At 42.0% G+C, this 21946-nt stretch overlaps 1 protein-coding gene across 1 annotated transcript in view; it reads left to right on the top strand.

Annotated features, from left to right (window-relative positions):
- C4H20orf194 (chromosome 4 C20orf194 homolog) overlaps window positions 1-13530 on the top strand; it is a 72570-nt gene extending 59040 nt beyond the window's left edge. The window contains exons 30-37 of the mRNA XM_035326479.1: window positions 2309-2444; window positions 2797-2883; window positions 4018-4124; window positions 4830-4904; window positions 5064-5266; window positions 6912-6977; window positions 7647-7740; window positions 9259-13530. Of these exons, the coding sequence (XP_035182370.1) occupies window positions 2309-2444; window positions 2797-2883; window positions 4018-4124; window positions 4830-4904; window positions 5064-5266; window positions 6912-6977; window positions 7647-7740; window positions 9259-9371 (881 nt within the window). The 3' untranslated portion in view covers window positions 9372-13530. The remainder of the gene's footprint in view (window positions 1-2308; window positions 2445-2796; window positions 2884-4017; window positions 4125-4829; window positions 4905-5063; window positions 5267-6911; window positions 6978-7646; window positions 7741-9258) is intronic.
- The last annotated feature ends 8416 nt before the right edge of the window (window positions 13531-21946 follow it).

Raw genomic sequence — 21946 nt, 5'->3', positions numbered from 1 at the left:
GCAAAGGAAGCGGGGAGTGATGGAGAAACAGTATGGGCGAGGAGGATGAGACAAGATGCTTTGGTTTCTGATTTGCTAGGTATCTTATTCCTGGAGTCTTTTTTCTTCTCAACTTCAGGCTCTGCCAGCTTAGCCCTTGACAATTACCCGTCCTCTCCAAGGCACAGCAATTCTAACTGATGTATTCTACATAGCATTTGTATTATACAGCCTATTTATTGTTCTCTGCTAACTTTGCAGAAATTATAACAACGATGTTGATTAAACTTGACTTTTAAATCAATATTAAGTTTGGGGATATTAATAGAAAAAAAGCATACCACATTTAGCATACCCACGCTGTGCTGGTTGTTGATTAGCTTATTCATACTTTTCATCCTAATTGTATGATCTACATAATAATTTCAAGAATTCCTGTGACTTTTAAATTCCTAAGCATGCTTGTTGCTCTTGAAAGAGGAGACTGGAGGAGAGAGCAACTGCATATTGCATAAAATAGAAGTGTTTCTGAAACTGGAGTGGAAACTTCTGTGGCAGATTAAGAAACAAAAACACTAATGGTGGGAATTTGCACAGGTTATTAAAATCCTCTCGTGAAACGGTCAGTGATGCAAGTAACAGGGTGGGAGCATGTGGTATAAAGGAACCCAGAACACTTGGCATAGATGCTTCCTTGTAAGGAAGCCTCTGCTGGGATTAGTGTACTTTAAAGACTTCTGTTGATCAGGAATAACTTCAGGCAGCAGATGATGTGAAGTTCATTACACATTCCTCTTTAAATAGCGGTGGGGATGGGATGGTGTGGACTGTCCTGGCTCAGTTGCTCATGGAGAGCCAAGAGTTCACTGTTATGTCTTGCACCGTACCTGTAGATGCAGGATCTGAAACGAGCTGCACATCTTGAGCAGAGAAACAGCGTTCCTCCCGCATTCCGGATGACACTGACATCCCAGGGAGACCTGAAAAAGCAGCACTTCTTTTTGCTGAGGAGCTGGGCTGTAATTCCTTCTGCTGTAGCACCACCTTGATAAAACTGGGAGGAAGTGGGAATCCTCCAGCGCTCAAATTAGCTGGATGATAAATCCAGTGCCTCACCTGGCAATCGTTCCTTCAAGATCTTCTCCAGTGCCCAAGGCCTGACAGCTGTGATGGTTGCTGTATCACTGCTGATTGCCTTCACAGTCACCTGCAGTAGCAGCAGTTGGTTCTCATTTAATGTGAAACTTGTCTTACACCGAACAAGACAGCAGGTATAATGGGAAGACATCTTCAAGTCTGGGAAAACTTTTCTTTGAGAAGAGGAACGGCTTCCTCTGTGAAATCAGTGGCACTAGGTGCAGTGAACGAATACTGTTAAGTCTGAAGAAGGAATTGCTTCTGGTGACACAGCAGAGTCTTTTTGGAGTTGGGACTCAAGAAAAAAAAAATATATGTATATATCCCGTAGTTTTTTTGCTAGTCTGTGGATTCAGATTTGCTGTCTGGAAACCATTTCAGGGCTTGTCTTTGATTTTTTTTCTTTATTTTTGAAACCCAACCCTTGTCTAGTATTTTGACAGTAACAACTGCCAGCGTACAAAATACTGATTTTTTTTTAATATTTTTTTAAACAAGTTATTTAATCTGTCTTTCTACTCAGTAGTGTTTAAAGCCTCGTAGAAAATTCAGTATTTTTTTATTAAACTGTCTCCTCTCAAACTGCTTCTAGTGTGAATTGATTCTTTTCATGAGTTGATTCTTTTGATTAATTGATTCTAAATTACTTCTGTTACACCATCTGTCTAATAAAAAAGAAGAATATCTTGACCTGGTGTAGCTGTGTTCTGGCAAAGCAGGCCTTCCTCGTTAGTCAACTCATTTTCGGTGACTAGTGTTGTACGGCTAGGATCATGCTGGGTTTTTTGTAAGATTGTTTTCACTGAAACATAAGAACCCCCGGAGTACAGCAGCCTGCCTCTTCTCCCTTGAGTCATTTCAGTGTCTGAAAACGGTTGCCTCCTTCAGGAGCTACTGTCCCTGCATGTCTACAGCTTGTGATAAAACGGGCTTCTGAGCTGGCTGCTGTCTAGGTGCTGCTGCAAAATAGTTAACGGTTCCGTGTGGTGCTTCTTATCTGAAGTTAGATGGGCTTCTGGGTTTTTGCTGGGCAGGAAAGAGAATAAAAGCTCCTTCCCTTATTATTTTTTTTCCTTAATACCTTTAATGCAGTGAGGTAGAGGCAAAATGAGAATAGCTGTGAAATAACTTATTTGTTAGCTATTGTTGCATACCTGAAGTCTGTAAACTATCCTCTGTTTTTCTTACACAGGACTGGTGAGTAATGTGATTTTCACAAGTCATGCTACAGAGCAGAAGCATCCGCTCCTTATGCAACTGCAGAGCCTCATCCGAGCGGCAAATCCCGCTGTTTCGTTCATCTTGGCAGAAAACGGAGTTGTGACTAGGTAACGTTCATCACCATCCTGAATTTGTCACTTTTGGTGCATGGGGCATTTGGAAATCGTTACCAGAGCAAAACAAGAGAATACCACGTACGCAGGAGGTGCAGGTTTTTCTTAATTGCTTCTCATGTAGAAGGCATCTCACCTTTACATTTTTGGTCATATGTAGGGACTAGGACATGTATGTTTTTGTTTGAAGAATGTGATTACTGTCACTGTCATACTGGGGGGATCCTGGGGAATACTCTAATCTTACTGTAGCTAACACGTTGTTTTATTTAAGCAGCTTACAGATAGTGGCCATTTTATTGAGGTCATAAATTAAAAATCTTCTTTTTTTTTTATCTCTCTGTAGGAATGAGGATATTGAATTAATTCTCTCAGAAGGCAGTTTCTCAAATCCTCAGATGATGAGAGCTCGATATTTAATGTATCCTGGCTGGCAAGTATCTAGACTGAGAAATATTAAAACTATTTTTCTAATTAACTTGAAGATTAAAAAGTCTTACTAACTTAATTTAGATTTTTTTTTCCAGACTACTCATTTGGAACAGGCAATAGCTTTGTAAATCATTTTTGAAAGAGAGCTGATGAGTATTCGTAGTAGATACACAACTGCTTTCCTTTTAAGGGGAAAGCGATCCTTTCTGGACACCATTTAAATCAATGGCGAGATTACTGTTGCTTTTCAGAAGAATAGAAAAGAACCCTCTGGGAATAAGCTGGGAAGGATTGGGATGGGTGAGGTCAATAACAATGAGAGTAATTTCATTCTGACAGCTATTCAGCCTTACTGGAATGAACTTGCTATGTCAGTCTAGCTATTAGCAGAACAATTATTCATTAAAAAAAAAAATCAGCAGCCTTATTGACAGTCTTGGCAGAGGCTGAGGGCCCAATAATTAGTGGTACCAAGCTTTCCCTTTAATACTGGGTGATACTTTTCATTGCTCAGGGTGCTTTGCACGTCTTGTTGCAGTTATCTGTGCTGTACCTATTTGGCAAAAAATGGAAACCTGACAGCCATTATAACTCCTGGCTGACTGTTTCCTAGTTAGATTTATAGTGTTGGAAGCATGATTTATCTGCAGTGCCCTGCCAGTCCTGTATGCGTGTGTAGTTTTTGGTTGGAATTCTTACTCTAAATTGGGTTATGAGTAAGGCTCCTAAAATAAACTGGCACAAAGCTTGGAGTGTCAGGGTTGTTGGCAAATTGCATGGTGCTGAAGGAAGAGAGAGAGAGGAAAAAAAAAAGTATTTAAAACTTTTGGACAGCAGTTACTACATTTGATAGTATGCAAGCATAGGAAGTAGATGGTATATAAGAAAAAAAAGCCTAGCAGCGGGAAGAACATCAAAATGAACCCCAAGCTCTTTGAACAAGCTCAGACTTTAATATTGCACTTTCATGAATTTCTTCGTAGAGGGGAAAAAAAAAGCTTAGTGTTTTTCTTCCTGTGAGGAAAGCTTACCTGTAGTGAAATAATGGATGTTCTTTTTAAGAAGTCTGTTAGATGAAAAGTGCAAGTGTGTGTGTTTTCTTTGTTGAAAGTGTGTGTTTGTTTTTTGCCTTAAGGTATGAAGGCAAATATGGAGCTGGGTCTGTGTTTCCTCCAATGGTTCAGATCTGTGTATGGTTTAATCGTCCTCTAGAAAAAACACGATTTGTGACCAAATGTAAAGGTACAAATGAACTTTGACTGACTTGATTTAAATCCAGGTGTAAAAGGCTGAGGAACAGAAGGGAAGGAAGACACTGACGTAGCACAGCTCTTTAATTACTGTTGAAGTAAACGTTTAATTGAAAATTCAGCTTTCCTTCCTTAACGTACAGTAAATGACCTTTAGAATCTGCTCTGGAAAGCTGACCTATGATTGCGGTCAGATTAAAATCTAATTTCATTTATAATTTCTAGAAGCTGAGACAGTTATCCTCATATGCGTGCTTTTTGTTTAATTTCATTTAGTAGTGTTGAAACACAACACTTTGTAACTGAGCATCAGCTTTTACTATGTATGCCAAACAATTCCTTCTAGTTACTAGAAAATAGGTTCAACTGCGTGTCAGGCTGTTAGAGTAGATATATAATCATGCCTTTCCTTCTTTCCATAGCAAAACAATGTTAAGGAGCACCACTTTACTTTCCACACACAGTGTAAGCGTTCAGTATGCCAAACACATGTGATTTCCCACCTAACCCCTAGAGAAGAAATGAGAGCGTATAGAAATGTTTTGTAGTGGGAGCTACGGGGGACACTGCAGCTTTTCCCTCCCCCCCAAAGCACTAGGATGTGGATTAGAGACCTGTAGCGTAGGTCTGATGAGAAGCTACACCAAGGAGAAGAAAAATAAGTGAGATAATGTTGTCTGTCTTCCATTTCAAACAGCAATTAAGTCATTGCTCAAGCCAAGTCCTTTTTCGGGAAACATTTATCACATCATGGGCAAAGTTAAGTTTTCAGGTAAGAGGAAAATGCTTCTGCAGTTCCCTGTGCTTGTATTGTGTGTGGTTTTTGAAAACTTAATTTTTCTGTACTGTAGTCTGTCTACACCGTTGTGTTGGTGTTAAATTAGATTAGCAATTATCAAGACATTCTTTTCTTCTGTCTTCTCCTTGTTAGATTCTGATAAAATGATTGAAGTCTGTCACAACACATCATCTAACTCGCTAAGCCTTGTGCCTGTTCAGGAGGGGCCAACTCCTCCTGATGCAAGAAACGATAGCAGAGATTGCAGCAGTCAACAGGAGTGCTTCCTTGTGTTCATTGGCTGCTCTCTTAAGGAAGAGGATATAAAAGATTGGCTCAGAGAAACCGCAAAACAGGTTCGTGGACGTGTTTGCTTCTATTTAGCGTGATCTGTTTGGCATTTCCTAACAACAAGAGGAGAAATAGGAGTAACCTGATGAAACGGTTTTTGTTAATCTCCTTTCTCTTCTACCAAGGTATTAGCGTTCCAGAGTGTAAATGTATTTCAAACAGAGGACTAACAGCTTGCAAATGTGTATTGTTTTAATACTTGCTACGGCATATTCATGGATTGATCCGCTTTGGATTGAGCACTTGGGGCAAATGGAATATGTCCAGAATAAACACAAGATGATTAAGCTGAGGCATGATTGCCCGAAGCTAAAATGTAGTATGAAATAAATCTTCTTGAAGTACCTGAACGCTGTAATGCTGAAAACTTGTTTTGATTCCCTAAATTAAACCTCCTTGAGAGTAACCAACTGAAATGGAGGGTATAGCTTTTTCATTTGTTCATGCTTAATTTGTTAAGTGTACAGCTGCGTAAGACTTCATGTATTCCTGCATGGTTAGCATGCGTATTCAGCAGAGGTAAGGAACAGAGTAGGCCCACAAGAAGTCTAGAAGGCACGTCCTGCAGCTGTTGTGTCTTGCTAACTTAACGCAAAGACTGGCACAGCCTGACCAGGAGTGTGGGACGAGCTGGTTTTCTTGCACACATCCAAATAATACCAGCAGTTTTGCCAGGCTCCTGGGGTTGTGATTCAGAAATATACTTGGACGGGAACTGTTGAACCATACAGACTGTATTTTAGCACTGTAATTGGATTCTGAGCCTCTAGTTCCAACTCTGCCCTTTTATGATGCCCATTTTGAAATATTAGTTAATTAAAGTTATTTATAATTACTTTTTTTATGGCTTAGGATTTGCATAGAGTCTCTAGAAATTTGTGCAGGAAGGGAAACAATTTCCCTGCAGATGATTGTTGAAGCTCTTTGTAAGAATCTTCAAGTTCTCACCTCTGTGTTAAGTTGTACAAGTTGTGTTACTGCAAAGAAGTATACATTTGCCATGATGACACCACTTGCTGTGTATATATCATATGGGTAATATATGGAGCCAATGCTTTTTGCGTGTAAGAAAGCCCTATGTGGAATGCTATTTTAATTTTATGAAAACTTGCAGCTTGAAAGCAAAGGCATATCTCAGATGTGAAGTGTTTCTTCTTTGACCAGGTCATGACTACAAGTAGTCTTCCTAAAGTCTCTCTAGTGTTTGAGAGTTTCATACTTCGTGAAAGAAATGAAGTATAAAACCTTTCAGACTAAAAACTAGATTGTTTTTTCTCTTCGTGTGCCAATTTTTTTTGCACTCGAGTTGTATTTAAATTGCATTGTTTAAAAATACTTCTAGAATTTGTCATCTCTAGTGGTGCCTTATGTAAGATCACTTAGTTTGTACTTACGTTTTCAGAACATATTTGTGAGTGCCTTAGTATAATACAATAAGTCTGTCTAGAAGTTAATGTTTAAAATATATGCTTCTAAAAGTTTTACTTCTTTGCTGGGCTTGAGCATGGTAGCATGTGACCATAATTTCACTGCCTTTTTTTTCCACATTTCCAAGGAAGAACTTTTCTGTGTTTATTTTTTAATGTAACTAGACTGTAATGTCACATCATCACTCAGTCGGTATATAACTGGAGTCTAATTCTTTTACAGAAACCTCAGAGGAAAGCCCTGAAGACCAGGGGAATGCTAACCCTTCAGGAAATAAAAAACATTCACGTAAGTAGAAACAATTAATAGCAAGTCCTTTTGGCTAATTTTCTTAAATATCCATTTGTATGATAGAGCACCTCCCGTATCTGCCATGACAAGTGTGCTGAGCACTAAATTATAACACTTACTGTCTCTTCATGTACTGAAAACACAGCCAAGGCTGTCCAGGAGGAATTTACGACATAAATCTTGGTATTGTGTAGGCATTTATCTCAGGACGTTGAGTGAGCCTTGAAAAGCTGGGGAAGCGTAGGATGTTGACCATGCATACTCTTTTGGTTGGTTTAATGGTCGGATTTCCCCATCTTTTCACCTTGCTCTGTACTGTGCAGGTTGTCAAATACAAACTAGGATCCCAATTGCTTAATCCTACCCCAATCAACTGACTCTGGGTTGTAAAAGTCGGGGTACTAAGTTTGTCGTGGCTATGAGTGTTGCTGTACGTAACTCCCTTAGTCTATATAGCTCTTTGTCTTATGTAGATTGGTCATACTGTGTTTTTTTGGAGTGCTCCTTTTACATGCCATAGCTTCCTGGCTGCTAAAGAAGGTGTTTTTTCCCCCCTTTAGTTTTATTTTTATTTTTTTTAAACATATTTAAGCTTGTTAGGACTGCATCTAAGCAATTTTGTATTGTAAATGCTTTAAGCGTGGTATATATTCTCTCTTAATTTAGGTAAAACGCCATTTGGATCCGCTTCCAGCTGGTTATTTTTACAATGGGACTCAATTTGTGAATTTTTTTGGTGACAAAATGGATTACCATCCATGTATCCTTTGAAATGCATTTTTGGTGAAGGATTGGGTAGGCTACAGGCTATGCAGATCTGAAACGTATACCGTCAAAGCAGATGATACACTGAAGAGACAGTTTGATTGTCAGCTAGTAATATGAAGTGAAAACTTCTGTTACTTGAATCTCTGCGTGGTTACTTACCATTTAAAGCTTACTATTAAAACAATTTTTCAGAGGTATGATCTAAGACGTGGTGTAGAACCAACAAAACAACCCGAAAATTGCTGTACGTGATCTCATGCGAAGAACGATTTACGGACCACAGCTTGTCAAAGAAATATTTTTCAAACCCAATAGTTATATAATGTTGCCTAATTCTTGGTTATGACTGATAAAATTCCCAAATGGGTGTAATTTAGTGTGAATGCATGTGCGTGCACACTGAAATAAAAGCAGTCGGGGTTGGCTTATGTTTTGCTACAGGATACTTCTTTCTGTTGTCTATCTTTGTGGTGCAGCTCAAGTTAAATGATTGCTCTTGTTTTGTAACTTAGTATGATAAAAAAAACCTGATTTGATGCAAAGTGGAAATGTGAACAGAGTCCAGAAGTAGTGGAGGTGCAGTTTTTGTAACTGCTTTTTAAACTTAAGTAGAACCTTATTTTAAAACTCCTTCAGCTGAGCAAGCAGAATGATTTACTTATCTAACTGTGCTACCTATTTGTTCATAAATGCTCTGTCCTTACTGGTCTTGTTTAGTATCAATTACAAAAGTGAGCAATGGCCAACACAGCCCTCTGGTTTTCTTTCCAGAACCGTATTGATTTTATACAAATATATGTGTTACTTAAACCTGAATGTGTTTTTGTCTCTGGCACAAACTCCAGAGTGATACTAATGATCCGGTTTACTCCCGTTCTTCTCGTTTCCATACCTTTCTATTGTTTTTGCCTTTGTTTTATCACTGGAATTTTAAATTTGGTTTGATATTCTCAATTTGCTGTTGACTTAACAAAAATTGAAGTGCATTCTGTTCTGGAATAAGAACAGATTTTCACTGCTCTATGGGAGTTCATTTTAAACCAGCAGACTTCTGGCTGCTGGGTGAACTCCTAGTTACGGTACCCTAGCAGAAAATAGGATAACAGTGACCTTCAAGTCTGCTCTTTACTAGACCACCAGAATCCTGGTGTTTGGAAGTAAAAGATGTCTGTGCAGGCGCTTCTGGCTGTTTTGTGCTGGGCAAGTCAATTTTTTCAGACTTGCACTTACCAAAATAGCTATAAATATCTGCAAGCCTCCTGTAGCTTTATTGTTCTTATATTCTTCCTTATGAGAAGCTCTTTTATTCCCCAGTCATAAAAAGTAGCTGTGGCTAGGTCCGACTGGTAATCTCAGAAGGTAATACATTGAATTTCTATGAATTTCTATGAATCTATGAATTTCTGCTTTTAATAAGTGTTCCTGAACCGGCAGATCCTTCAGACCTGTTGTTCTTTTGTAACAAGTGCTATTTGCATAAATGTGTTTTTCCTTAGTTTTCCAAAATCAGTAATGGACCAATTCATGAATGATTACTTGGAAGAAGCCAACCGGGAAATCGAGAAGTACAACAGAGAATTAGAAGAACAAGAGTATCATGATCTCTTTGAGCAGAAGACATAAGCACGTGTATTCTGTGGATTTCTGAGCTACCTACTGTCAGTAACCAAAAATGCTGTTGTCCTTGCTGGTTAACTAGAAAATGAAGTGAAATGTCAGTTTTCAGCACTCCTTTTAAAACTAAGAGATCATTCCTGTAAGGTTGGCATTTTTAATATGGTAACTGCTTAGTTGTTTGTATTGTCAGGTTTGCTTCCACTTCACCTTAATTCCAGACTGTAAAAAGTGTCACCTGGAATCTCTGGCTAGCAGTGGAAATTCCTTTAAAAGAAGAAAAGCTGGAAAGATGTATTTCCTAGCAGGTCAAAATGCAAGCATGGATTTGGTCCATTGTGCAGATGGTCCAACAACTTTAATCTCTTGATGTCCCCTGAAGCTTGTTGCACAGAAGCATAAATGAGCGGTGGTATACTTCGGTTTGTGGGACTGGGGGATGTTCCTAAAGCGAGAAATGGGGGAACGTTCCAAAAGCTCTGAAGAGAACCTAACGCTACTGCTGTTAGGGTGTTCCCAAAGCGAGAAATGGGGGAACACATCCAGAACTCTGAAGAGTACCTGATCCTGCTGCTGTAAGGGTGTTCCTAAAGCGAGAAATGGGGGAATACATAAACCTCTGCTCTTTTTCTGAGGGGACAGCATGTCTCAAACCTCTGCACAGTTTGAATCAGCGGTCAAAGTTTCGACTTTTTAAAGAGAAGAAGTTTATACATTTCAGGGTAAATGAGATAGGTGGAGATTTCTCTCTTCCCAGTGGTGTTGTAGCAATTCAGGTCATATTTTCTAGAATCTGTACCTTGTGATTCTTTAAAGGATTCTCTCTGAAGGATTCTTACTTCAATCTAAGCAGAGCAAGAAAAGGGGGGAGAGTATGAAAAGCCAGGATTCATTAGCTAAAAATTGCTCTTCGTGAAAAAGACTCACTTCCAAAGGTAAAAAATATCAAAAGATGTACTTGAAATAGGAAAGAGGATGTTTGGGAAAGCTTCAGAAAAATTTGCACGCAGTAACATCTCACTAAACTGATACACCAGGTTTTAAGTACTTGCACCGAAACCTTTACGGTTACTAAATGATACTGTAATAGGAATTTGGGCAACTTGTCCTGTAACTTAATTTAGCGCAATTTTAAGCGAGACTTCATAGATCACTGACCAAAGGATTACGTGGTAGCCCAGCAGCTACTTAAACATAATTATTGAAGGCTTGTTGAATAAGCAGATTATTGTAGCGTGCTATGTGTTCAGAATTTAGTCAGGTGCAAAAAGTCCAAGAGGGATTTTGGTTTTCATATTCCTTTGCTTTAGGAATAGTTCAGTCTTTTAATACAACTGCTGCCTTCCTTCTTGGTCAGGTGTATACGAAGCAGTAAGAAATGGAACGATTTCTTACAGTACACTTGAAGTACATAACGTGTTCGCTCCGTCTCTTTTTGCGAGAGGAAAATGAGATTTCAATCCTGCCGTGAAACCCAAGGCTACGTACAGTTTTACGCCTTATTTAAGAAAGATATTTTTTACCTTTGGAATCTGAAATGGCCGAAACTTCAATAAGCCTCTCAAAAACTGAAACGCCTTGTAGGTAGAGTTTCAGTTCGTGTTGCTACTAGCTGGCTCGGTGCCTGTGCTGCGATGGTGACGCAGCACAGATGTGGAATTCCAGGTGCTGCAGACTGGGATATAGGTGTTGATGAGGTTTCGTTAATAGCTTTCCTACTAGATTTAAAAAGCTGTCTGAACTTTAATTTTTTTTTTTTTTTGCACACCACGAGACTTTATAAACTACTTGTATCCTGTTAAATTTAATTAAAAGCCAGCGATTAGTTTGTGTCTCTAGGCTTTCCGGGGTAACCCTTATTACAGGTATAGAGCATCATGATAAGGCTCGTGAGTTTATCTATGCATGGCTATACTTTAGTCTTAATATACTGTAGTGCCTGGTAGAGAAATGTAGCTAGCAGTGGATGTGGGGGGCAAGCAGGTGTTTACAAGCTAAGTACAGTTGGCTGCACGAACCTATATATTGATATCAGACCAGGATTATCGGAGTGCAGAATTCTGGAGGTAACGCTGCAATAGAAGGGGCATTAGGAAATTCTCACCAAGTTACAGTTCTTGGCCAATAAACTTAGCGTAAACCCCGTGCTCCTTCCCAGTACAAGTTGTTATCTAATCTGCAAAGCCATATTTCTAGGATAGCGGTCTGACGACGTGATGTCAGGAGAAACACCATTTTGCAGAGCCGACGGGCACTCCCTCGATGCTTTGTCTCAGCTTGCAAGTCAGTCGGTGTAGTTAAGTGCAATTGATTGAACGATAGGTGAAGATACTGTAGCTTATTTTGCTCTGCTGAACTCTTTTTAAGAACTCCAATTTGCGCAGCTCTTGAAAATAGCTGTTGATGGGGCTAATTCAGCCGGGGCTGGCGTAGCAGCTCGCAATCCCAAACGCAGGGCCTCGTGAACAAAAAGGAAATAAGCGCATCAAATTGGCGTGCTACTGTGCAAATTGAGGTGTTCTCTTAAAAACTGCATCAGAAGAGCTCCGAACAAAGGCCTAGTATACTTATATACTGTACTGCATGCTATATGGTAATAGCTGTGTATTTTGAAGACCTTTCACCATACTGGTACTATTTCAATTAATCTATTTTGGTATTGAAATCGTTTGATTACCTCAATTTTTTTTTATTAGTTTTTAACTGTGACTTTAAAACTGAAAAATTGCTGAAATAGTGAAACTGTGACGATGGTATCCTTTAAGCATAGTAGTGCCTTGCAGACGATGCCATTTACGCACGAGGCATAAATGGCCATCGCGGGTTGTATTGCTTGCACCCTCTTTTTTTAAAGGAAAACAAAACGGTTTTGGTGAAAGGACTTGAAATTAACCTAGCGAAGAATATTAGCACAAATGGTTAAACTGTTAAAAGAAAACTCTTTGAGGACTAAAACGTATAAATGCCTGATGCTGCTGATAGTTCGATAGCAGTTGCTGATTCTTTTGGAGTTACTTCTAACAGTCAGCAGCACTTTTTGTTTTCTTTAGCAGAGCGTAACTTTTGTACTCTGGTCAGAGAGATTTATACTGTGTCAAACCCCATCTGTAGGGTGAGCTGCTTTCCTCGCTGTTTTGGAGTCGAGGTAAGGATCGAGTTAAAGATCTAGTTTTTGAAAATTTTTTAGCTACTGTAATAATACCAATAAGAAAAGCACCATTTCTAAACCACAAATGTTTGGATACAGAAAAAGTGCCATTACGCTGTTCCATTATGTTTGACTGTATTTTGACAATTGGTAACAGTAACTTTGTGTCCAGGCATTTCTGAAATTGGGAAGAAATGCTGAGAGTCCTCAAGGGGTTTACGTGCTTTGCTGACCCTCATGTTAGCAGGTTGTGGTGGTTTGTTTTTTTCTTTCCCCCTCATGAAGAATGAGTGTGATCAGAAGTTACTGAAGTTATAGGGAGAAAAATGTGATAAACTTAAGAGAGGAACACTTGCAACTTGGACTGCGCTGCAATCTCGGAGTATTTTATGGTAAGCTGTGCAATTTGGTCTCAGTCCGATTTTACACTTTGCAATTAATGACTGATTGCAGGGAGCATTTAAGTTGCATGTAGAAGTTCTCTAATAAGTTTTTTTATTATTATTATTTTTTAATTGAAACTTTTCTGAATTTGCACAGATTTAAGCTCGGGAATACTTTGGTATTCTTAAAAGGGAAAAAAACGTAACTAGTATAGTGAATTGTGAACTGTGAGTTGTTAGAACTGCATCCTTGATCTAATTTTAGATTGTTTAAAAATGTACCTCAGAAACCTAGTGAGAAATTGCTTCATTTTTACACAAGTTAGATACTAATGTAACACTTCTCACTTTACAATGTGCCAAAATTCACTTTTATACTAGTTCTCAATGCTTTAATATTTGCAATTTTAAGTTAAAAACTTGTATTTACAAACACTACTGTAACTTCAGTTAAACTGAATTGTGTGATTGAAGCTTTTTGCCTATTGTATTTATTACACAACTTGATTCAATAAATATAAAATTACCTTTCCATTTATTTTTGTATTGTTTTACATGTTTATACCTGCAGTTTGTGTGACTTTTACACTTGTAACTCAGATGTGATGGAAAGAACCAATAAACAGTCTCCATCTGCTGTCTGTCTTTGACTTCTTTAATAAGCTCGTTAAGCTTGAATTTTTAATCATTGAAGTTTCCTTTCAAAGTACATTAGTTTTCTGAGCTCGCAAAGTGAAGGATAATACAGAAGATCAGAAAGGTGACTGGTTCATAGTTAAACTAAAATCTGAAGATTTGAGGAAATTGTATTTTTTTTCCAAGCTGTTATTTTATCTTAGATGCTCTTACATGGAATTTTAATGGGGCAAAATTTAAAACCAGTTGTAGGATGAAGGATGTTAATGGGCTTCATTCCTGTCATCTCAGCCCTTCAGCAACCATACTTCACCGTAAGTAGATAGTTGCGTATACATGAATGCAAGAGCTGAATCCTGCTCCCTCTACTCATAAATAAGGAAGCTGATTAAAGATCAGCTGCTGTTGATCTAAAAATCAAGCTGCCTTTGAGAGGGCAATCACACCTTACCCTCCTTTTTCTGCTTCAGTCTCTGAGTGGGAGGTTGTGCGCAGGTCAGGTCACTTTGCTGATTAAACTGAATCTGTAGTGATTTGTCACAGATTGTCAATGCTTTCTTGTTTTTATTTCTTAGGATATTTTGTGTTATTTTTTTCATGATCCTAAAAAAAAATTATGTTAAATTCAGCCTGTTTTCTTTACTGCAGGCATGCACACAAGAAATGGCAGCTCCTGCTGCATGGTCCTTTGACTAAAATCCAGCACTTTTCCCTTGCTTTGCAGCTGGTTTTGGGAAGCATGAACTCTTCTGCTTGCAAATGCACTTGGACTGCATCCACTGCTTTTGAACGGCCGAGTCCATTCCTTTGGCTTGTGGTGCACGCTGTCAACACAGCAGTGAACAATTTCCCCATCATATATTGATGGTCTGAGAGAGGCAGCGGTTAACAATTCCGTATCAGGCTGCGGACCCCACAAGATCATTCCCATGTCAGTTTTAGAGTGTCTGGGCCCTGTTCTTAACTAGTGTGGGCATAAGCTTTTATCGCAAGCCTTGGGGCTATGTCTTAATGCTGGCCAAGCAACTAGGAGAGTTTCCACCACGTCTTACAGTGCTGTTGTTCTGAAGACATTCCTCAAATGCGATGCAGTTGCTGAAGGTCAATGCTTCCTTTATTGCTTTTCTCAAGTACCTTAACAGCCCTTTCTCTTGAGCATAAAATGGAACTCTGGGCCAACTGATGAGCTGTTTGTTGATTGGGAATTGCTGGAGATGACTATCTCAATACCAAAGTATTTGGCTTTTTTCTCTAGAGAAAGCACGTCCCTTACTAGATCCATTGAAACCGCTGGTGGTGGAGACCGCTGGCTTAACTGTGGTCCCATCCATGAACATACAGAAATAGAAACATTTGAACAGCTGTTCAAATAGAGGAAAATCTTTTTTCTCTATCCCAAGAACCCTTAGCTTAAAACTTTCAGAAAATGGTGGTGACAACTGCTGGGCTCTAAGTCACGCACTGGGCCATGGTGCTTTCCTGGGGAGAGAGACTGGGATTTGTCTGCTCCTCTTGCCATCAGTCTCCTGAACACTTACCAACACAGCTCTGCAACCCACAGAGATTTAGGGTGACAGTGCAAGTATCAAGTTATATCACCAAATCTTATAAGAAAACGGTGTTTGGGGAAATTTCCTGGTAATTTAACTTTGGAATCGAGGTAATCTACCTTGGGAATCATCCTTTCTGTTTTTGTGTCACGGGATCAGAGGAGATTTCCTGACATCAGTGCCTTAGCAAAAATAAAGTGCAATAACAGCTTTGAGAAGGGGAGCATGCAAGGCACGATTGTTTTATCTGCTCCAGTTTTTGAAAGCCTTCGCCATCCTCGGGGGAAATTGGCTGTGGTGACTTAATGCAGGACCTCACCCCTTGCAGTTTCCACTCGCTGCCCAGCCCCTACGTTTACTCTCGTGTTAGGACCTAATCTTCAGCGCTCTTCTTCAGGCTGAGATGGTTGAAATGCCTATTTATTTACAGCCAAAACTTTAGAGGGAGAATATGCAACACATAAACTGTCCTTTTATAAGCCTGTAACTTCTGCTGTCTCCTTTTTGTAGGAATGAAATACGGAGGTCAAAGCCTGTTCCTTCTCTGACCTAACTCCTGTAAGGGGCCATGCAGGTGCATCCTTTTTTGCTTACGTTAAGTGACTTTCTCTTCTCCCTTGCTTCATTCTCTATTTACTCTGAAGCAGAATCAAACTTGCTGTCTAAGGTACTCTTCTAGCACTGCCATTTAGCTTCAAGGATGGGGTTCAAATCCCTGTTCCAGTTGCCCTAACCTTAAGGGCTGTCTTCTTTCCTGCCCTCCCTGTGAAAGGAGGATCTCTGAGCACCGATGTGCATCTCCCTGATCCAACCTCTGCCCCTTCCTTTTCCTCTTCAGCCATCTCCTTTCAACTCGTGTAATCTGAAGATTAAGCAGCACAAGCTCCATTTTACCTCTAACAGCCATGGATGAAAGAGATACACAGGCGGGTGTCCTGGGAGCTGCCAGATACTGTCTGGCATGGTCCTCACGAGGTTGGCTGCCTTGTCCCCCTTATCACCGACTGTTCCCCATCAACCTTGATGGGTTTTCCGTCAATAATTCCTTTCTGAGGCAAAGGAAAGCTGGAAGATCTCATTTACCTGGACTTCGGTGATACGTGTGTTTTGTTTTCAAGTCGGGAAGCTCTTAAATTGGAGGCTAGGGGAGGTTGGTGGAAGAGTTGCAAAGTCAGGCAGCAACAGGCTGGATGGCAGCGGTCAGCGGTGCAAGGAGAACGGGGCTGAGGGAAGTTTGCTTGGAAGAGCACATGGAGAACAAGTGCCATGAATCCTTTATGAATGTTCCTAATCATGACACTTCATACAGTAAATTTACTGAGGGAGTAGGAGAGTTATATAGAGAGGAGGGTCAAGAAATGCTGGAAAACAAAGTGGAAAACCTGAAGCTGAAAACCAAGGTATGGATAGAGGGACTTGAGCTCCTGTCAGATGAGCAAGAAAAGCTGAAGGTGAGGCTGGTGCAAAACACCTCTGACAAATACTTGTAGCTCACTGGGATAGCCTGGGCTCTTCTGGTTACTTGTGCTCTGAAAAGAAAAACTCCAGAAATGTTTGAGACTGATCTGGGTGGGTGAAGCAGGAACACCGCGTTCCTTTCCTAGTAGGCGTAGGTGAAGAGCAAAACCCTCAGCTAATGTAAAGCTTGAAATGCTTTCCAAGGGTATAGTTAATGGGGTGCCTGCTATATGAATTTAATTTCCTAAAAGGGATGAGCTGGGTTTCCTTAGCTAACTCCAATAATATCCCTCGAGTCATGCTTTTTACTGCTGCTCTTGGCTCCCTCTCACATTTTGGTGAGTCTGGTAGCATCTGCAGAGGTTTCCAGTTCTGCGTGGCTTTTTATGAGCTCGTCCACCTTCCAAGGTGTCTGGATTTGGAATTTCATAGCCTACGTGTCTGCAGACAAATAGGGCCTTGTTAGCTTCACAAATTGCCAGCCTAATTAAAGTAATGAATTCACAACAGGAATTGCATGAAAATGGGGCGTTTGCTAATTGAATAGCCCTGGGTTCGGCTCCTATTGTACACTTTCAACAAGGTGCTTGTGGGATCCCTCCTATTGAATTTGCTTAAAATAAACCTTCATGCTAGTTTGATGTCTTGGTAGGAAAGAAAACACCCAGTGGGCAAGGCCTGGAGGATTTCAATAGCTTTATTGCTCCAGGACAGACAAAAAAAAAAAAAAAAAAAAGAAAAAAAAAGGGGGGCATGGAAAGTAAAATCTGAGTGACCCATTCACGGCTAGGAAATCATTAGGCACACAATGTATTGTATAGATCACTGTAAAACCGCCCGACACGAGTAAAACAGGAAATTTATAATAGTTAAAATTGAGCCGTCAGTTAACCCCACCAAAAATCTTCCATTTTTCTGTGTTATCAAAGTTAGTTCAATATTTGCTTTATATACATCCTGTTCCGGACTTTGATTCCTCTATATAGCACACCTTCCTGCCTTCTAATATCTGATTTATTACATAACCGTTTTTCTTCTGAAGCTTTTGCTTCGCCTGCTTTAACTCTTTATCTTGTCAGCCCGAGAGCTGCTGCTGTCCTCGCCCCTCTCCGCTTGCTTTGTGAAGCCCTAGGGAAGGAATAATTGAGGAGCTGGCAAAGAGGAGTGGCTGGAGGGGATGAGGTAAGGCTGGGCAGCAGGATCTCCTGGAGAGGGAGACAGAATAGTTGGGGTGACTTAGGGCTAATTTAAGGGGGCAACGAATCAGGAATTGGGTGGGTTTGTCCTGAAGCCAAGGGACAGCAAACGTGCAGGGTGTGCTCAGCGTTGTGCTGCCAATGATCGGCGCTTCATACCGTAATAACAGGAGAGAAAGCAGGTCCGTCAGCCTCCTCATTCCTAAAACCTGACATAGGGTACCAAGGCTTTGCACCCCCTCCTTACCCTAGCGCTGGGTTTGGCACCGCTGCCCTCCCCAAACTCTGAGGCTATTTGCAGGCTTCGCCACGCCGCGGGGAAACGGGGAGGAAGCGCTTTGCTCGAGGTCAGAGGGGATGTCACCAGCAGACGGGGAAGGTCCCAGAGGCAGGTTTGATGCCGAAAACTATTGAAAGATGTGTTTCCTGTGCAACAATAGAGAATTTTGTCGTATTTCCCCATGGAACCTCTCGAGATAAGGGCTGAAGTTCATCCTGTACCAGCAGACACATCCCTTCTCCCTTTGTTGGCACGAAGAAGAACACAAAGAGAATTTACAAATTGCGGTGCCTCCCCTATGCCTCACACCGTCAGAGGTGACCTGCCCCTACTCAGCCTATTCTGTTCCAAATGTACCACCAGGATGACGTGCATCTGCCTACCGTGCATCCCCACGTGCACCAGTGATTACCGATGCTATTTGATGTTGCCCTGGTGGGAACAGAAGATTTCTGCTCTGTGTTTTTGGAAGAAAATGAAGAATGCTGTTGCTGGAAGAGGATGGTCCTGAGTAAGCCAGAAAGAGGAGTCAGCAGCCCTCCTGCCAGCAAGGAAGCATCTTCAAATCCTCCTGTGCTTCACCACTGCTGATCGAGCCTGGGGCAGTGGTACGAGGGTGGTTGGTTCCAGCTTTCTACTGTTTATTGATGTGTCCCCAGTGCTGGGCATGGCTCATCTCCATTTTCTCTGCAGAAACAGGTAGGCTGTGTGAGCCTCGAGCCCTTCCTTCAGCCCCAGCTCAAGTTGGCCTGGAGCTCCCTGCGGTCAATGCAGATTTGCATCTTCAGGAGTTGAGGTTAAATAACTCCTTTAATTATGCCATTTTTTTCCCTAAAAAAAAATAAATCTGCCAAAAGAATGTGTTGTCCCCCTGCTCAAAGATTTGCCCCTGGCAGCAGGATGTGGTGATGACAGAGCAGGGCTGATAAGAGAAATATCTTCTCAAAGTAATAACGTATAGCATTCTTCTCTCTGGCTGCAAGAGTAAAGAAATCATTTTAGAGGAAAAATTCCCTAAAATAGGCAAGGGGAGCAGGGAAGGGAAAACTGTGCTTGCTTTGTCTGTGCTGCAGACTGAAAGCACTGCTGCAAAGCAATTAAAACAAAAATGTTTTAGGTTTGGCTTGGTCTTGAAAGGGTGTCCCTTCCAATAGCTGCCGTCTGTTTGGTTAAGTTTGGTGGGTGCAAACCCTAATAATGAGCTTCCATGGGAATGTGATGGCTCACAGAAAGGTCGAAGCAAAGGAACAAGACAACACCAGTCTGGGGATGGGATGCTGTGGGGAATGAGGGAGAACAAGGTGGGCACTGAAAGAAGCGTGGTGTTCTCTGTCCCATCACCCTGTGTGTTGTCTGTCGTCACCTTCCTGCTAAAATACTTGCAGGCAGCGTGGGCATTGCTTTGGCTCTTGAGTCCCTTCAGGTTCTCCTCCCAAGCAAAGTGATCATTAAATTGTTTAAAGCAGTGTAGAGGGAGAGAAGGAATGCAGAGGAGGAGGAAAAAGTGTCTTATTCATCCCCACTGCCCCAACAGGAGGTCTCTGCTGCCCTGTGCATCCTTCATCCTGTTCCCTGGGGCATCCAGCCACAGAGATTTCTGCCTGTTTGTTGAGTTTTGCTGGGCCTTTTTGAAACCCAGTCTGATGATTACTAATGTCTCTTATCAATGTCTATAAATCCCCGCAGGGAGGTGCGGAGAGGCCGGAGCCAGGCTCTGCTCAGCGGTGCCCAGGGCCAGGCCCAGAGGCCGCGGGCCCAGCCCGGAGCCCCGGCAGCTCCCCCTGCCCCTCAGGCAGCACTGCTGGGCCGGGCGGGTGCCGGAGCCCTGGCACAGGCTGCCCAGAGCTTGGGGGGCTCCTCCTGGGGGAGCTGCAGCAGCCGCCGGGACGTGGGGCTGGGCACCCTGCTCAGGTCCTGACTGCCTCTCAGTCCCCACCATACACAGCAGCAATTCCTATCCACTAATAACAATCCCACCGTGGTCCTGCTTGGAAACTACCCATAGCAGCCCTGGAACAACGTCACCCATGCAGGCCGGGGGAGGGTGGTGTGATCTGTCTGAGCCCTGGTGATGGGGCTCTATGTCAGGTTTTGATGTCCTTGCTGGGGACCTTGAGGAGCACCGTGGACCCGCTTCCCTTCAGCATGAACAAGCAAGCTATTGCTTGATTCACTAACGAAGTGGGAATGTGCTCCAGATGTGAGAATGTGGTTGGTAGAGATCTGGCAAAAGGTGAGAGCAGCATCCCTGGAACGAGGAGGGGCAGGAGTCATTGGAGTGTTGTGGGACATGGAGGACCAGTGTTTGAAGGGACTCACCTGGATGTGACGGCCCACACAACTGCATCTACCCCTCCTTGCAAAGATGTTAGTGTGAGGCCAAGTCCAGATCAATGTACCCAGGCTGATGTGGAAGGCAAGGAAAGTATACTTTCATTCCTCTTGCAGGAATTAGGGCCCAAAGCAGCAAATCCAATGAGGCTGCTTTGCTGGTATTGAGGAAGAAAGGTGATTGGACTCACTGCCAGCAGCACTGCGGTGTGTGGCATCAGTCTGGTGGGAGCATCCCTTGATGGTGCCTTGTTGGGATGGATGGGATCTCCTGAAGCAGTACTGAAAGGCAGAGCTCATCTCCAACAGGAGGGAGGGACACCAAAAATGTGGCACGGCCAGGTGTCTGATATCTAGGAAGGGTTTAGGGCACTTTAGGGCATTTTACATGGTTAGAGTTATGGGTTTTCTTTATTCCCTCTTTAACAAGAGTCAAACTGCAACTTTCCTTCCTTACAGGTCTAGATGGAAGCCCACTACCCAACACCATGGGACACAGTAGCAGAGGAGGGCCACATCAGTGTCGTCCAGACTATGTTAAACTCTGTCCTGAATTTGCCAGTCCCTCTGGGACACACGGAGGAGTTCACATCTCAGAGAGCTTCTGATTCAGCTGGCTTGCAGACAGCGCTGAGTTCACCCATCTGCCGCTTTCTTGGCAGCCGGTGAGGAGAGGAAAATAACGATCGTTTTCAATCAAAGTTTAATGTGTGCAAAAAGCAGCCCGGAGGATTCCTTTGGCAAAGCCTGCCGCGGGGAAAGACAGCCACCAGAGTGGGCCAGAAAGGCATTCTCCCCCTGCCCTGGGTCAGCCTCTTTGCTGTGAGCCAACATTTATGATTATCTGCAGCAAGTCTGCCGTGGCCGAGTTCTCCTTTCTCAGCACAGGGGAGCTCTCATCCCTTTCTGCCTTCAGTAGTCCTGCCCAAGCTCCCATCTGATTTAAGCACACTTTGTGCACTGCTGCACACAGCCTGCAAAGGGCTGCCCCAGCTTGGGTCACGAACCCGCTGGTTGTGGGGTGCACAATCTTCTGCTGGCCCAGCAGCTCCCCCATTCCTTTCCAGGCCAGCAATCTACACTTCTATCCTTCTTACAGCATGCTGAGCACCAAATCTATATTTTCTTTGTGATCTGGATATTTGAGAGGTTTTATATTTATTAACTTCCCTGTTTTTCTGTTCTAGACATGCAGTTCTCTGTGAGATGCTGTCTCTACCCACATTCTCCATCTAATCCTCCCCAAAGTCCCTGTCCACAAAGGATGTGGTTTCTGGAAGTTTCCCTGCTTGTAGGTGAAAGGGATGCTCGTTAACCTGAAGGATGCTTTTAGCTTCCTATGGGGAAGGCATTCTTACTGCATTGCCTTGAGGCAGACCTTGAAGAATTAACTAGTACCCATGAAAGATTTTAGCCTGCAGAAAGCTGGTTTCAACCCATCAATCAGAGATTAATATTTTACCTTAACTGAACTTATTATCATTAAGTCTCTGTAAGTTGGAGTCTTTCAGTTCGTTACATATCATATGCAACCAGATTTCCTGTTTCATTTCTAATGGAAGACGAGGGACCTGTTTGGAAAGAAAAGCCACTGAGGTTGTG

The sequence above is a fragment of the Oxyura jamaicensis genome, chromosome 4 (genome assembly GCF_011077185.1).
Source record: "Oxyura jamaicensis isolate SHBP4307 breed ruddy duck chromosome 4, BPBGC_Ojam_1.0, whole genome shotgun sequence".
Lineage (NCBI taxonomy): Eukaryota > Metazoa > Chordata > Aves > Anseriformes > Anatidae > Oxyura > Oxyura jamaicensis.
Note: the sequence above shows the minus strand (reverse complement) of the source record. Positions and strands in the feature narration are given on the sequence as shown.